The sequence below is a fragment of the Eretmochelys imbricata genome, chromosome 9 (genome assembly GCF_965152235.1).
Source record: "Eretmochelys imbricata isolate rEreImb1 chromosome 9, rEreImb1.hap1, whole genome shotgun sequence".
Taxonomy (NCBI): Eukaryota; Metazoa; Chordata; order Testudines; family Cheloniidae; genus Eretmochelys; species Eretmochelys imbricata.
Window position 1 is genome coordinate 5,792,073 of NC_135580.1, and position 14,941 is coordinate 5,807,013.

Below are 14,941 nucleotides of genomic sequence, written 5' to 3' on the forward strand. Positions count from 1 at the left end.
ACCGGCTGTGTACCCCTTCCCAGAGCAGGTGTCAGGCATGTTGGCCTGCAGCTGAGCCTGGGCCCACTAGCTGACCTGCAGCTGCACATCCTGATTGACCGGACCCACCCTGATTTGCTGAGAGGCGTCACCAGGCTGGTCCTTACGCCCAGCAGCAGCATTAGTCAGTGGCTGCTCAAATGCTTATTCCTGCAGCTGTGGTTGCTCCTGCCTTGTTCCCAGGCCCGCCCCCGCACTGCTCCCGTGCCTGGTTCCAGCTCCGATTCCTTCTCTCTGACCCAGGCTCTCTTCTTGGCCTCTGATCCCCACTGCTCGGACCACTAGGCCTGACCATCCACGCCCCGGTTCGTGACACTAGGGAAGGTTACTCGGACGCTATGGTGATAGGGCCATGTGAAGAGGCAGGTTCAGAGCAGGGCCACTGTTGCCAGGGGAACGCGGTGCTGCAGCTGTGGGGAATGCACCCATTTTACTGACTGGTGAGTAGCTCCTATCCCGTGGCTGCTATGGAGGCACTCCACGTCCCAGTATGCTGAGCACAGCAGGACCCTTACCACCGCCTTTGGAGGGTCCCTGCCAAGGGGCACAAGGATCACTGGAAAACTGAGCCATCTCTTCTCTCTGCTCAGCATCCCTGAGTGCCCAGGAGCCACGCTGAGTGGCCGCTGGTACACATTGGCTCCAGTTCAAACCGTGGGAGTAGTCACCTTCTGAGTCCAGCACCAGAGCAAGCCCTTGGAATCTTTCCCTTCCTTTGTGACGCAGGTTGGCTTGATTATACCGGCCTTGGATCTGTTCCATGACCTGGGGTCCAAAGTTATGGAGTCAGCAGCCATCGAAATCAGTCCAGTGGGACATTGTGTGGGAGGACTAATTTCCTGGAGGTGTTCCAAGGCGTAGGCAGAGCTTCAGGATTAAGTCACGTAGCCCTAGTATAAACCCCACACCAGGACCCTGTTGACCCTGTTTGCAACCTTTCTGATAGCTTAGAGACTCAACAGCAGAGAACTCCAGAAATCACTGGATGCTAAGAGAAAAGGAGGACTTGTGGCACCTTAGAGACTAACCAATTTATTTGAGCATAAGCTTTCGTGAGCTACAGCTCATTTCATCGGATGCATACTGTGGAAAGTACAGAAGATCTTTTTATACACACAAACCATGAAAAAATGGGTGTTTACCACTACAAAAGGTTTTCTCTCCCCCCACCCCACTCTCCTGTTTAGCTTATCTAAAGTTATCACTCTCCTTACAATGTGTATGATAATCAAGGTGGGCCATTTCCAGCACAAATCCAGGGTTTAACAAGAACGTCTAATGCTAAGAGAACCTACTGGTTCCCTACGCCAGTGGCCAGATCCTCCACTGCCCAGCTCCGCACTGCCAAGAATGAGGAGAGCTCAAAGGAGCCCTCTTGTAACAATCAGACACCTCCAGAAGAGGACAGCAGGTCTGAAAGCAAAAAAATAAGCAATTGAATCAACTGGTTGCATACACCGTTGTTATGTACAAATAGATATCAAATAAAGTCTGTTATGAAAGCTTGTAATGATCTCAACTTGATGGGCATTAGGAGATCTGTTTATTGGTTGTGTGTGTGTGCTTCCAAGCCAGCTGTTTACACAAAACCAATGTCAAGCACCCATCTATTGTCCAGCCAGGGAAAGACAATGGGCGACCATTCAAATTTATGGGAAAGCACTGAAACAACTTGAAACTGAAAAGAAAACTAGCGATTGGCTGAACAAGAAGTAGGACTGAGTGGACTTGTAGGCTCTGAAGTTTTACATTGTTTTGTTTTTGTTATGTAACAAAAAAAATCTACATTTGTAAGCTGCACTTTCATGATAAAGAGATTGCACTACAGTACTTGTATGAGGTGAATTGAAAAATACTATTTCTTTTGTTTATCATTTTTACAGTGCAAATATTTGTAATCAAAAATACTATACACTTTGATTTCAATTACAACACAGAATACAATATATATGAAAATGTAGAAAAACATTCCAAATATTTAATACATTTCAAATGGTATTCTATTGTTTAACAGTGCGATTAAAACTGCAATTAATCACGATTAATTTTTTTGAGTTAATCGCATGAGTTAACTGCGATTAATCAACAGCCCTACAAATAAACTTTTTGTTTATTTCTACTCCACTGCATATAATTCTAGACAAATTGGCAATCCTCTTCTTGGGCTGGCCAACACCCAAAGGAGGAGAACACAGACACTCAATCACAACCTCCAGTCGCTCCACAGCCTGAGGTTCCCTGCATCCAGGGAGGGTGCTGTGAGCACAGAGAAGTGGGAGATGAAGGTGTAAATGGGGTGTAACCTGGATAGAGCCCCACATGAATGAATGGATGAAATTCAATAAGGAAAAATGCAAACTACACCCCTTAGGAAGGAACAATCAGTTGCACACACATAAAATGGGAAATGACTGCCTAGGAAGGAGTACTGCGGAAAGGGGTCTGGGGGTCATAGTTGATCACAAGGTAAATATGAGTCAACAGTGTAACGTTGTTGCAAAAAAAGCAAACCTCATTCTGGGATGTATTAGCAGGAGTGTTGCAAGGAAGACACAAGAAGTGATTCTTCTGCTCTCCTCCCCGCTGATTAGGCCTCAGCTGGAGTATTGTGTCCAGTTCTGGATGCCACATTTCAGGAAAGATGTGGACGAAGTGGAGAAAGTCCAGAGAAGAGCAACAAAAATGATTAAAGGTCTAGAAAACATGACCTCTGAGGGAAGATTGAAAAAAATTTGGTTTGTTCAGTCTGGAGAAGAGAGGACTGAGAGGGGACATGAGAACAGCTTTTACGTACATAAAAGGTTGTTACAAGAAGGAGGGAGAAAAATTGTTCTCATTAACCTCTGAGGACAGGACAAGAACCAATGGGCTTAAATTGCAGCAAGGGAGGTTTAGGTTGGACATTAGGGAAAACTACCTAACTGTCAGGGTGGTTAAGCACTGGAATAAATTGCCTAGGGAGGTTGTGGAATCTCCATCATTGGGGATTTTTAAGAGCAGGTTAGACAAACACCTGTCAGAGATGGTCTAGATAATACACAGTCCTGCGTTGAGTGCAGGGGACTGGACTAGACGACCGCTCGAGGTCCCTTCCAGTCCTACACTTCAATGATTCTATGTGTTACTTAGCGCAAGGCCCTGGAAAACGTACTGCTTAGGGCCAGCCCACATATCGGAGCTGTTTACCTTTAAAGGTAGGGGGGAGGTAAAGAGAGTGCAAACAACACAGGTGAGCAGTCTAGTCTCTGAGAGGGCACTAGCCGGGCTCCTGGCTGGGAACACAGGCTCTGCCTCAGTTTACATAAGGGGGTCTTCTGTGTTTTATATATGCAGCATGATGTGGGAGAGAATCAGAACCAGCAGCTTTGCTCCCTGGGCTTGGAGGTTGGAAGAGAAACCCAACTTGCATCAGCCCTGTTATCCGTCCAGCCACCCACCTGGTTCCCATCACCACTGTCTCTGATGAGGTGTATCAGTGATGCTCAGACTATGGCCTAAGAAAGGACCACTGCTGGTCTGCAGAGACCTCTCTCGTGGCCGGCAGGACCATGAGAGCAGACAGAACTCTGCACGGCCGGTGCGGGACTGGGGCCAGAAGGGGTCCACAAGGGAATGGTTTCCGAAGTGGTGTGCAAAATGCAATGTGCGAGAACCTCTCTGGCAGGTGACAATGGCGAGAGCTGCAGGCATGTTGTCCTGTCTCCCGCTGGGAAGCTGCGCTCCAACACCAGTCTCGGGCTCGTGACAATGGGGAGTCACCCAGCCCACACCTCCTGGATTCCTGGAAAAGGAAAAAGGCCAGTGGGGTCCCTGTGCAGGATGGGCAGAGATGTCGCAGATATGGGTGTAGCTGCTGTTAGTTTACCGCCACCGTATTGAACGTGCTCCTACTGGGACACACCAGCAGCACAATCCCACACGGGACGAAAAATAGGGTCAGTCCCCATACGTCCGCGAAGGGCCAAACATCCTTATGATTCCTGGGTCCTTGCACACCCATTGCACACAGACAGGGAAAGGCAAACCAACAAAGGGGGGAAACCAGGCGCTGGACACACACATGGGTAGGGCTGCCAGTGTGCGACTGGTGCCCAGAACATATGATGCATCCTGCCCGCTCCATGGTCCACGTACTGAGCTATATGTGACCCCTCACCGCCTCCTTATGGCTGATCATGTATTGCAGCAGCATCCAGCAGTGCCACGTTCAGCATTTCAGGCCACTCGTAGGGGTGGGAAGAACCTACAATTTAACTGAGATTTGTTTAACTTCAGATAAGATTCATGCTACTGGGATCTGGTCAATGCTTGGGTAAGGTTTTATTCCAGCCCAATCAGTTTGCAAGTCATTATAGCTTCTTTTAGGGGCTCCCCTCTCTCCACAAATATAAGAGGGTGAATTCCTCAGATCAGCATTGGAAGTTCAGCATATTAGCCGAGGAGAACACGCACACTTCACTGAATAGGACCCCAAGTCCTCAGTTTCTCCATTCCTGTGCTGGGCACAGGATGGGGAAGGGGGGCAGAACTGAAGGGGGAATGGCAGGGGGGCCGTCCCAGATCGCACCCAGTTGTGCCCAGAGTGGTCTTTTAAAATTATTTTAAAACAGCTAATAAAGATAACAAAGAAAAGAACAGTAACTAAGCCGAAGTAGAGAACCATTATCAGATTATACAATAAAGTAAGTCCAAGCTTTTTCACGGGTGAGGGCAAAGAAGAATATAACAAATACAATTATTAACTGGTAAAGAGATTTGCCCACCCAAATCATGTGATAATGGTCATTTTGTTATGCCCTGGTTTGGGGTTCTCTGAAATCATGAAACTAGTCTTCAGTTCTATACCCGCCAGTGTATCTTCAGGGTCCATTTCTGTCCTCTTTGAGGCCCCGTTATTCTGCCCAAGCAGCTCACAGAGGCCAGAGTGTAACTGAGAATTCCTAGATTCCAAGGCAGATGGGACCATTGTGATCAGCTAGTCTGACCTCCTGCGTAACACATGCCAGAGAATGGCCCCCAGATTATTCCAGGAGCAGATATTTTAGAGAAACATCCAACTGTGATTTTAAAATTGCCAGTGATGGAGAATCCACTGCGACCCTGGGTAAATTGTTCCAGTGGTTAATTACTCTCGCGGTTAAAAACGTTACACCTTATTTCCAGTCTGAATCCAGTGCTAGGCCAGGGATTAAATAAAACAAAAAATTATTATTTGATTTGGTCTTGAAATTCCCAAAATTCTGTTTTTTTGGAGTTGTTAAAACAAGAGGAGGGTTTAAAAAATTGCTCGAACTAATCATTGTTTCAGTGTGATTTTATCTGGCTGATTGACCAGTTAATGAATTACTAGCTTCATTTGCCTCGGGGAGGGGACAAACTGCTTAGCTGGGACTGGAAAAATCCAGCAAAGGACCCTGCAGAACTGGGTTTCCATCACTGCTTCCTTCATACTCCCAGGTAGCCAGGGTCAGTACCAGGGTGGGTTTTAACTATCAGGACAAAGATGTAAAATGGACTGTGCATTCAGTGGGGAGCCAGTGCAGAGAGTCCCTAAGCGGTGTGCTCACAGTGGCTTGTGTTGCTAAGCGGATGGGCTGCAGCTGTCAGGAGGAGCAAACTACTATGAAAAATGCAAAACAGGGGTCAAAAAGGAGGAATAATGATTGAGCAGGGGGGTGAATAAAGGGTGAGGCCATCCTCTGCCCTGCGGAGCTCCTGCTGCTAACACAGAGCGCATTGCTGGAGTGACACTCCCCGGGTGTGCCAGGATGGCTGAATGTTCACTGCCAAAGAGGAACAAGGAAGAGATTTTTCTTTTATTCATTTCCCTGCTACTGTTGTTTGGAAGGGCTGGGCCCAGGAAGGAGGCAGAGAGCTAATGACTAGGGGGGGTGAAATTCATTCCTCTCTGGGGGGTTCGCACTAGGCCTACTTATATTTTAAGTTGCCCTTAAGCCCTATGCGGTGCTTAGCATTCACTGCACATTGCCTTGGGTTGCAAAGACCTTTCTCTCTGTTCCAGAGGATGGTTGAGGGAGGCACTTTGGCAGGACAGTGTGGGAAAGCTCTCACCGATGCAGTCCTCGCTCCAGCTGAGTGGTAGACAGAAGACTTTCATCTCCAGGCCCATCAGCCCACCACCTGCCAGATAACGACTCATTCTGGAAACAGACAGAGAAACATCCCGATCCACGCCGGGGGCTGGTGGGAACCACGGAAACAACTGCCCAGATCTTACAGCCAAGAATTTATTCCAGAGAACGAAAGTGCAGGCAGCAGGGCTGGGGACACGTCCTGGGAGGGAGGTTAGCCTCTCTGGTCCCTGATGGGTGACCCGTTCCATTTCTCTGGGTCCAGGGTCAATACGACCCAAAACATAAACATAACTTGGAAAAAACAATTCCTTTTACCCTGGGCTCGCAGGATTCGCCTGCACCTGGACAGCCAACAATGCAGCGGCAGTCAGAGCCTCCACTCGCTGTTCGCCCACAAGATCCCAATATTATTGATTATATGACAGCAAGGCCTAGTGGCTGCGACTGAGATATGGTGCTAGGATGTACATATATATAGTCAGAGACAGCCCCAAGAGCTTGCAATTCAAATCATTGGCTCCTTTCATACAGGAAGAGAGGACGGAAAGGGGAAATCTCCAGACTTGATATTTTTCATCTTCACTGGGACCTTTAAAGGGCATTCACCTCTTTTTTGAATTCTTACTGACTATGGAATCTCCCAAGGGCTTTGGCCTTTGAGAACCAGAGTCCAGGAGGGTTATGGCATAAGAAAGCCTGAGGTCTCAGCATGCAGAAGAGAGATTTCTTCTCCTGGGGTTAAACCTGTATCTTCCGGTTTCCACTCCGGAGTTGAGGAGCACAGGTAGCCGCAGCCGCGTGGCCTGTCGTGGTCCCCTTTCGTGTCATGGGCCTTGTCCCGCTCACTGTGGTACCCAGACACGAAGCCGGCGGTTCCTTGGGGGCCAGCAGAGTCACTGCTCACTTTTCTTGGACTCCTTTCCAGAGGACATTGAACTCGGTGCATGTGAACTTCATTTTTAGCTCTTGCTCAAGCTGCGGGGAAAAGCACGGGGATGAAACCCACATAGCATGAGGATAGTGCTAAAACAGTGCCCCCATGTCCCAACCCCGCTCTGCGGCAGCAGCACTGGGCAGGAGAGGCAGGAAAATCCCCCCCAGCAGCCTCTGACCCTGTCCCTGGCAGAAGCCGTGGGAAGCGGGAAGCCCCCCCGTCCCCCCGCCCACACCCAGCATGCCCCAACCCTTTCCCCAGCAGAAGCCATGGGGCAGCAGGGAAAGCCCCTGCACCCAACCCCACTCTGTGGCAGAAGCACTGGGCAGGCGGGGCTGGAGAAGCCCGAGCGCCCTGACCCTGGTCCCCTACAGAAGCTGGGGGGGCAGGGGAGGAAGCCTCAGCACCCGGAGCCCTGCTGTGGCCCCAGGACTGGAGGAGCTCTCACTCCCCACTGCGCCCCAGGGCCATGGCGCAGGGACAGAGCTTCTCCAGTTGTGGGGCTGCAATGGGGTGTGGGGGAGGAGAAAGGAGCAAAAGGGGTTGCGGGGCTGCAGTGGGGGAGGCAGCGTGGGGGGGACCCTGGGTGGAACAAGGGTGAGCCCTGGGGAAGGGGCGGAAAGGGGTGGGGCTGTGGGCGGGGCCGCAGGCAGAAGGGGTGGGGAGGGGTTCCCCACTTGCTCTGGCCCAGGATCCCAGGAAACCTTAATCCTCCTCTGGACCATGGACTGCATCTTTTTACAGTGCTAGCGGCCATTCAGCCCCAACTCTTCAACCTTTGCTTTTAAAGGCAAACCCCTTGGCGGCCTACTTCATACGCTGCGTTGACATTCTGTGTTAGAGATGTCAGGTTTCACAAATCTCACCTTGGACAAAACCAGACGCCTAACCTGGGGCTCCCTGAGGTTCAGGTGAGTGGTGAGTCCCACCGATAGGAAGATGTGAGCACCAGCTAGGAATGGAGAGAGCAAATTATTATTCGGTTACCAAGAATTTCCATCCCAGTAGCATATAGACTCCCCCACCAAGATCAGAGCCCCATAGTGCTAGGTGCTGTACATACTTATTGAATGAGAAGGAGCCTGCCCCAAATCTAAATAGACGAGAGCATTGTACAGATGGGGAACTGAGGCACAGAGAGACTCAGGGTCTGTCTACACTGCAATTAGACACCCACAGCTGGCCCGTGCCAGCTGACTCGGGCTCCTGGGGCTCAGGCTAAGGGGCTGTTTAACTGCAGTGTAGACAGGCTTGGGCTGCAGCCTGAGCTCTGGGACCTTCCCACCTCATGGGGTCCTAGAGCCTGGGCTCCAGCTGGAGTCCGAATGTCTCCACCGCAATTAACAACCACTTAGCCCGAGTCAGCTGGCCCGGGCTGGCTGCGGGTGTCTAACTGCAGACCCTGCAGACCCTGCGTACCTCGCCCAAGGGAACACAGGGAGTCTGCAGCACAGCCGGGAATTGAAGCCAGCCCGATGCCTTATCACAAGATCACCCTTCCTCTCCTTTCTAATCCCTAAACCAACCCTTTGGGCCACTGTTCCCTCTAAGCTGTGTGTGTGCATGGACACACAGACCCTAAACCCCACGCACACGGCGAAACACCGTGTGCTCAAAAATTTTCCCAGAAGCACAAAAATGTGTACAGAAGAAATTTTTTGCGCACACGGCCTGTCAAAAATTAGAGGGAATATTGCTTTGGGCCAGCTCTGCCCTCGATTCACAGGCTCTGTGTGTCACTGTCTATCGCGTCCAGGCAGCGGGTGAGGACTCCGGGGACTCCTGGACCAACCCCTCATAAGCCATTGTACCGGAACGCCCTTCCGGCTCCCAAAGACAGGCCGGAACAGCAAGCTGGACATTCAGCTCGAGGCCTGGCCCATGGTCCTTGGCCAGGAATCCCCGGAGACCCCGGCTGGAGAACAGACCTCCTTGTGCATAGAAAGCAAGAGACAAGGTCTCTCAATTTATGGCACAGCTGATCTGGGGGAGGGGGAGTAAAAACTACAAACTACAAAGGCACCTGTGGAATGTCGGGCTTGTCAGGGGTGCAGCACTCGCTGCCAGACCTCCCATAGCTGAGGGGAGAGGAATCAGCAGGGGGCAGGGCTGGTGGGCCTGCGGCTGCCCAGATCCACTAGCCATTCAAGAGCAGAGGCTCCGAGGATGCCGCAGTTGCCATGGTGTGGCCTGGCAAGAGGATCCCTTTCTCTCGGTTGCCAGCGCGCAGCCCGGCCACTCAAGCAGGGATGAGGACTTGCCCCCAGCAGTTACAGCCCTTACTTGCGTTGGCAGCTGGAGGGTGGCAGGTGGGCAGTGCTGTTTTCTGCTCTTCCGTCGTGACACCTGGGACCCAGGGCAGGGCCGTGGAGTTAGGCCTAGCGGCGGATTCCGTGGCTGTTTAAAAGAAAGCTGCCATCAGTGCTGTCTGCAGAGACATGCAGATACTGCGCTGGATGCAATGGAGGGGAGCCCAGCTCTGAAAAGCCAAGCATTTTCCTTCTTCTGTAAGTCCTGTCTCTGAGGAAAGAACCAGCATAAACCTGCCACTTCTTCCTCAGCTTCTGATACCTCCACCTCTGAGTTTCCCCTCTCCACAACAGAGCTTGTCTACATGCAGTTATTCCTGCTTAAATCTATGGGTGGGTGCTCTTATTCCAGAATAATAATGCCTTCTTTGCAAGTGGATTCAGCTACTTGGGAATAAGACACTCTGATTCTGGAATGAGAGCGTCCACACAGGGAATGAAGCAGGCATAGTTAATCTGCTTTAATTTATACCCTAGTTTATTCTGTATTCATTTTCATGTGTAGACAAACCCACATATAGACAATGTGTTTTTCAGGGTTATAATCTGTGCTGGAATGTAATAAACTATAGCTGAAATGTAGCACACTTGTAAAGTTAGTGGTGTGCCCCTCCTCGCCCCACACAGTGGCTGGTTCATCTAGAGGATAACAACCTACTACTCCTGCCAGCTAATGGAGTTATTCCTTTACCTCAAGTGGACAGTTCAGAGTTCAAACCCTGCTGATGACCGGTGGTGGAGGAGTGTTACACACACCTTCCATCTCTCAAACCATATTACTAATCAAATAATAAAGGTCAGAGAAATTGACAAAACTCTGTACAGAGAACCCAAGCCCAGATGGGGTACACACATCCATCTGGCTATATACTCTAGGGGAGTCTTTATTTATTAGAACTTGTAGGATGATGATTTTTCAGAACACAAATGAATTCCCAGATTCCTCCCTTGCCTCTCCGACATCATCCCCCATGCCACTGGGTTCCCATTTCACATGTTCTGACATTCCTGGCGTGGAAGCATTTATCCACAGCACAACATGTCCTTGTTTGGGTTCTCCCAAGCCCTCACCTAGCACATGAATGTGCCCCCTTGTTATTGGTGGCTAACAAGGCCCTGCAGTGGTTACCTGTCCAATGCTTGGTTTGCTTTTTTGCAGCACGCCGGCTTTTTGGAAATCGTGCACCCAGGCAAACACTCCAGATACCTTCTGTACCTCTTCCCGTGCCAGCCGCACCAAGCTAGCTCAGCTCCACGGGACTAGGCGAGGAGGGTGAAATTCAGTCCTCTGCAGAGGTCCGGCACAGGGCTCCTGAACCTCATAAAGCTCACTAAGATCTATTGAAAAGCCCTAAGCGGCACCTAGGCCAGGTCACGGCCCTTCTGCCCAAGGATGAAGTTCGTCCTGCAGGAATACAGGGGAATATTTACACTCATTCCATACCGAAGGCCCTTTGTTGTGCGAGCAGCAGGAGCGGGGGTGGTGGGGGACTGGGGTGGAGTTGTCGTGTGTGCTGCTATTGCCTGGCGGGATGAGTGCCGCGCCCAGCTGTGAGCTGGGGGCCAGGGCTCGGAACGGCTTGTGCAGCTGCCTGAAAAACAGACTCCCGTTGGTGCTGGCTACAGATAAACCCATATTCCATCCGCTCGGCACCAAGGGGAAAGCACAAACCCATCCTGCTATGCCAGCTCAGGAAATCCCAGCCACCCCTGACGCCCGTGGTCACGGGGAAGCTGGTATAAACGCTGAGTGCTGCGTTCCAGAGGCTGCGCAAGCCGCACTCAGGGCCCAACCTCGGGCCGAAGGCGGCCGTTGGTGTGGCCCATTTGTAACGCCTAATCTCCCCCGGAGCAGGATTGCATTATTACCTTCTGTGGGGCTGACGCAATTGGTTCTTTCCTGCGTAGACCCAGCCGTGCCACGTTCCAATGACATTGAAACCCTGCCATCCTGATATTCAAATACCCATTCCTTCAAACCTGGTTCCCTCCCGGCCCAGTCCCGACACTGCCTCTTGCTCCATCCTTGCCTCCCTCTCCCAGACGGCTGGCCATGCATCTCGGCACAGCACCTCCCTTACTTCCAGAAGCTGTACCCCTTACTTGGAGCTGCACTGAAGTTCTGAGTGGCGGGAGTGGTACCCGGGGGCACCTTGCTGCTCGGTGCGGCCGCAGTGGGGCTAGCTGTAGCTGGGAATTTAACCGTCGTGCTTCCAGCTGGGACGGCGGTAGCACGGACTGTTCGGGGAACCTCTCTTCTTGCCGTGGCGCTGCCGGCCGTTGCGGCATTGGCTGTTCTGTCGGTGGTGAGCGTCTCTGTCACGGTGCTTGTTGGAGTTCCCCTTTCTGCTGCCGCGGTGTGAGGACCTGGGGCTGTGCTCTCGCTCGTTGCAGTACGCGGCACGCCAGTGGGGCTGTTGGCTGCCGGAGCGGTTTCTGTGCTGGAGCCCACGCTTGATGCTGTTTCCGTCGTGGACGCGGTGACAGACGTTGGTGCGGTGATCTCAGCAGCCCTGGTACTCACCCCCAGTGAAGGGCTGGTTTCTGTCGCTGTGGGGATAGCCCCTTGAGTTGTGGTTGTGTCTGGCATGGCGACCACAGAGGCTGTTGTGAGTGTCTCTCCTCCTGCAGTTGTCTCACGGTGTGTGGTGGTTGTAAGATCTGCTGGGGAGGTTTCTCCTGCGCTGGTCAGAGTTGCCATGGGTGTCATGTCAGCTGGCGTGGGGACAGCCTCGGTCGCTGTGGTCAGGGTCGCTGTCTTTGCGGTTCCACCGGGCTGGCTGATGGCAGCACTGGCTCTGGCCATCTCTGCTGCCGAGCTGGTGGTCGGTAAAGCTGGGGTTGCATTTGGTGTGGATTCCACTACCGGTGGGGGGGTATCCTGTGCGGTTGTGTTTGTCCCTGCTGCCGTAGACCTAGATGCAGCTGCTGTAGAGAAGGGATAGGCTGTGCTTGTCATTGCTGCGGGAGTGGGATCCGTTCTTGGTCCGGTTGTGTTCCCCATCGCGAGGGTGACCATTGTGGTGGTTTCTGCGGCTGGGGTGGTGGCCGCACCAGCAGGGGTTCCAGCCGGTGGGAGGGTAAAATGGACACGTGTCTCTGCGGCTGCACTGGGGATTTCAGCTGTCACAGAACTGAGTGGGGCTGCCGTGAGTCTCTCGTCTGTCGCCGTGCTGCCCGCTAAGGTGGTTTCAGATGGTGTGAGGGCAGCCCGGGCTGCTGGGCTGGCCTCTGCTGCAGGGCTGGTGGCTTCGGCGGCTGTGCTTGGACCATGCTGGCTAGAGACAGTCGCTGCTCCAGTGGCCGAAGCTGCTGTCATGGTGGCCGGTAGAGCTGGGGTCTCACTTGGCGCTGGGGTAGCAGGGTCTGTTGGGGAGGGCGCTGGAGCTTCTGGGTCTGTTCCTGTGATCCCCGCCGCTGTAAATAGATGTGAACAGTCAACGGCGCAAGACTCTCGCTCTCCCAGTAATGACTGAAATCACCTCTGCAGCGAGCCCGGCAGCCCGCGCGCTCCCTTTTATTGTCATCGTCCAGTAGAACGCAGCTCTGCTGAGTGACTAACAGGCTGCAAACCTCCCAGCCTTGGGAAGTTCCCCAGATGGCCAACAATCGGCCTGCTGCTTTTCCCGCATGGCCCAACGACCTCACCGCCTCTGGGGTGGGTTCCATGTTATCTCAGGTGCCCAACTTCCTCACACTCTGGGATTCGGGGGGCACCAGCCCCAGCCTTCCCGCTTGCTGGTGGTAGCTGGGCAGGTCCCCCCTCAGGAGCGCCCAGAACGTTTCTGGAGCTCACACAGCCACCCACCGCTATGTCGTCAGTGTTGTGTCCGCTTTGTTACTGTGTCACCTCTTTACGTCCCCAAACTTGCCTGCCTGATACTTTCTCCCCCTCAGACACCTCACACCACTGAGCCAGCGCTAGGCACCCGCAACAGGCAGCCAGCAAAGAAAGGCAAAGTGCGGCCCAGGAGACTTACACCTCTGGCTGGTCGTAGCAGCGCGGGTGGCCGCTGAGTGACACCGTACTCGGAGGACTTATTTTCAATGCTGCATTTTTATGATCAGCACCTGTGTTCTCAGCCAGGACCAGTCCTCAGTAATTTAGACCCTGGTGACAGGGACTCAATTCACTTCAGAGGCTGTTCTGGGGGGGAAAACCCATTGTGCTGGCTGCAGAGAAACACAGGGCTGGCTTCTGTGTAAAGAGGGGAGGACACGGCTGGCCCCTGTGGGAATCCCAGCTCCGTTTTGCATTCCTAGAAGGACCTAGAAACTGATATCACAGGCAGTTTTTAATCAAAGGCTGCTCTCCCCAAGGTCTGCTGCCTGGTTCACCAAGATACACAGACTGGGAAACAAATAAATACATAAACTGGGGCTACATCTAGGGTGTCACGTCAGCCAACAGAAGGAGCCCTTTGACCTCTTACTCCCCCGACCCCTCCCTGTGCCTCAGTTTCTCCATCTGTAAAATGGGGGTCGTGATACTGACCTTCTTTGTAAAGTACAAAAGTTGCTATGTGTTATTATCATGATGAATTCAAGAAACTGGGCCGGCTTTGCCTCTCACTGTTATACCAGTGTTAATCAGGAGTGACTCCATTAAGGTCGGTGGACCTGTGCTGGTGCCAAAGCTGTGCGCCCGAGCAGAGACTCAGCCCCGCTGGTTTTAATTAACAAAAATAACCACAATGACAGCTCTTCCTTCCTCCTCGCTGTGACGGGCTCCCTCAGAGCATGCCGCAGACGAGCGAGCTCCTGTTTAAACAATCCCTTCGGCACAGAAACAGAAAGGAAACGGAGGGGGAATTCGGCTTTCATAGCCACACGGATGGATCTCGGCTCTGATGTTCTACCCTCGTGAGCCTAGGTCGGATCGCATGTCCCGGGTGTAACATCACAAATTGCAGTGGAGTTACTCCGGATTTACCCTGGGGAGATCAGAATCGGCCCCTGCACTGGTGCAGAATTCCCTGAAGGGGATGGCTGTGGGATACATGTAGAGGGAGTAACATCTATGGAAGCAGACAGAAAGATTGATGGTGTTTTAGGGCCCCTGTGGTGAAGGCCTTTATTCTAATATTCCAGTGCAAGGCGAGTGATATTCCAGACACTCGTAGTCCTGGATCCTGGCCTGGCCTCTCTGTTTTCTATCCCACCCTAGCTTCTCTCGTGGTTAATTACATGTTGCCTCCTTCAGCTTGTGTGAAGGAACCAGTAAAAGCCAATTTCTCAAAGAACAAGCAAACAAAAAGGCAGCATCTTGTCTCTAGAGTGGTGCATCAGAGATCAGGGCAGAAAACAACCCCTCTGGAATGTGCAGAATTAATGTGCTCACTGAACACCGCAATACAAATTGGTCAATATCGTAACCACCCCCTTCCCCCCTGCCCTGCTGAGATAAAACAGGTAACACAGACTTAGCCCTTACCAGCAGTGTTCGCTTGCAGGATCCACCCAGAGTGCAGCAGAAAGCCCAAGAGCAAAACCAGCCCCCATGAACCTTGCCAGCCCATCTTAGCACATCTGTGGCGTGCCCTGCCTGCATGGGCTAGGAACAG

General features: G+C 52.2%; 1 protein-coding gene across 1 annotated transcript in view; it reads right to left on the minus strand.

Annotated features, from left to right (window-relative positions):
- Positions 1-7,052: 7,052 nt before the first annotated feature.
- RUBCN (rubicon autophagy regulator) overlaps positions 7,053-14,941 on the minus strand; it is a 95,638-nt gene continuing 87,749 nt past the window's right edge. The window contains exons 20-22 of the mRNA XM_077826464.1: positions 9,352-9,465; positions 7,935-8,020; positions 7,053-7,109 (exon numbers count right to left, since the gene is read on the minus strand). Coding sequence (XP_077682590.1) covers positions 7,976-8,020; positions 9,352-9,465 — 159 coding nt within the window. The 3' untranslated portion in view covers positions 7,053-7,109; positions 7,935-7,975. The remainder of the gene's footprint in view (positions 7,110-7,934; positions 8,021-9,351; positions 9,466-14,941) is intronic.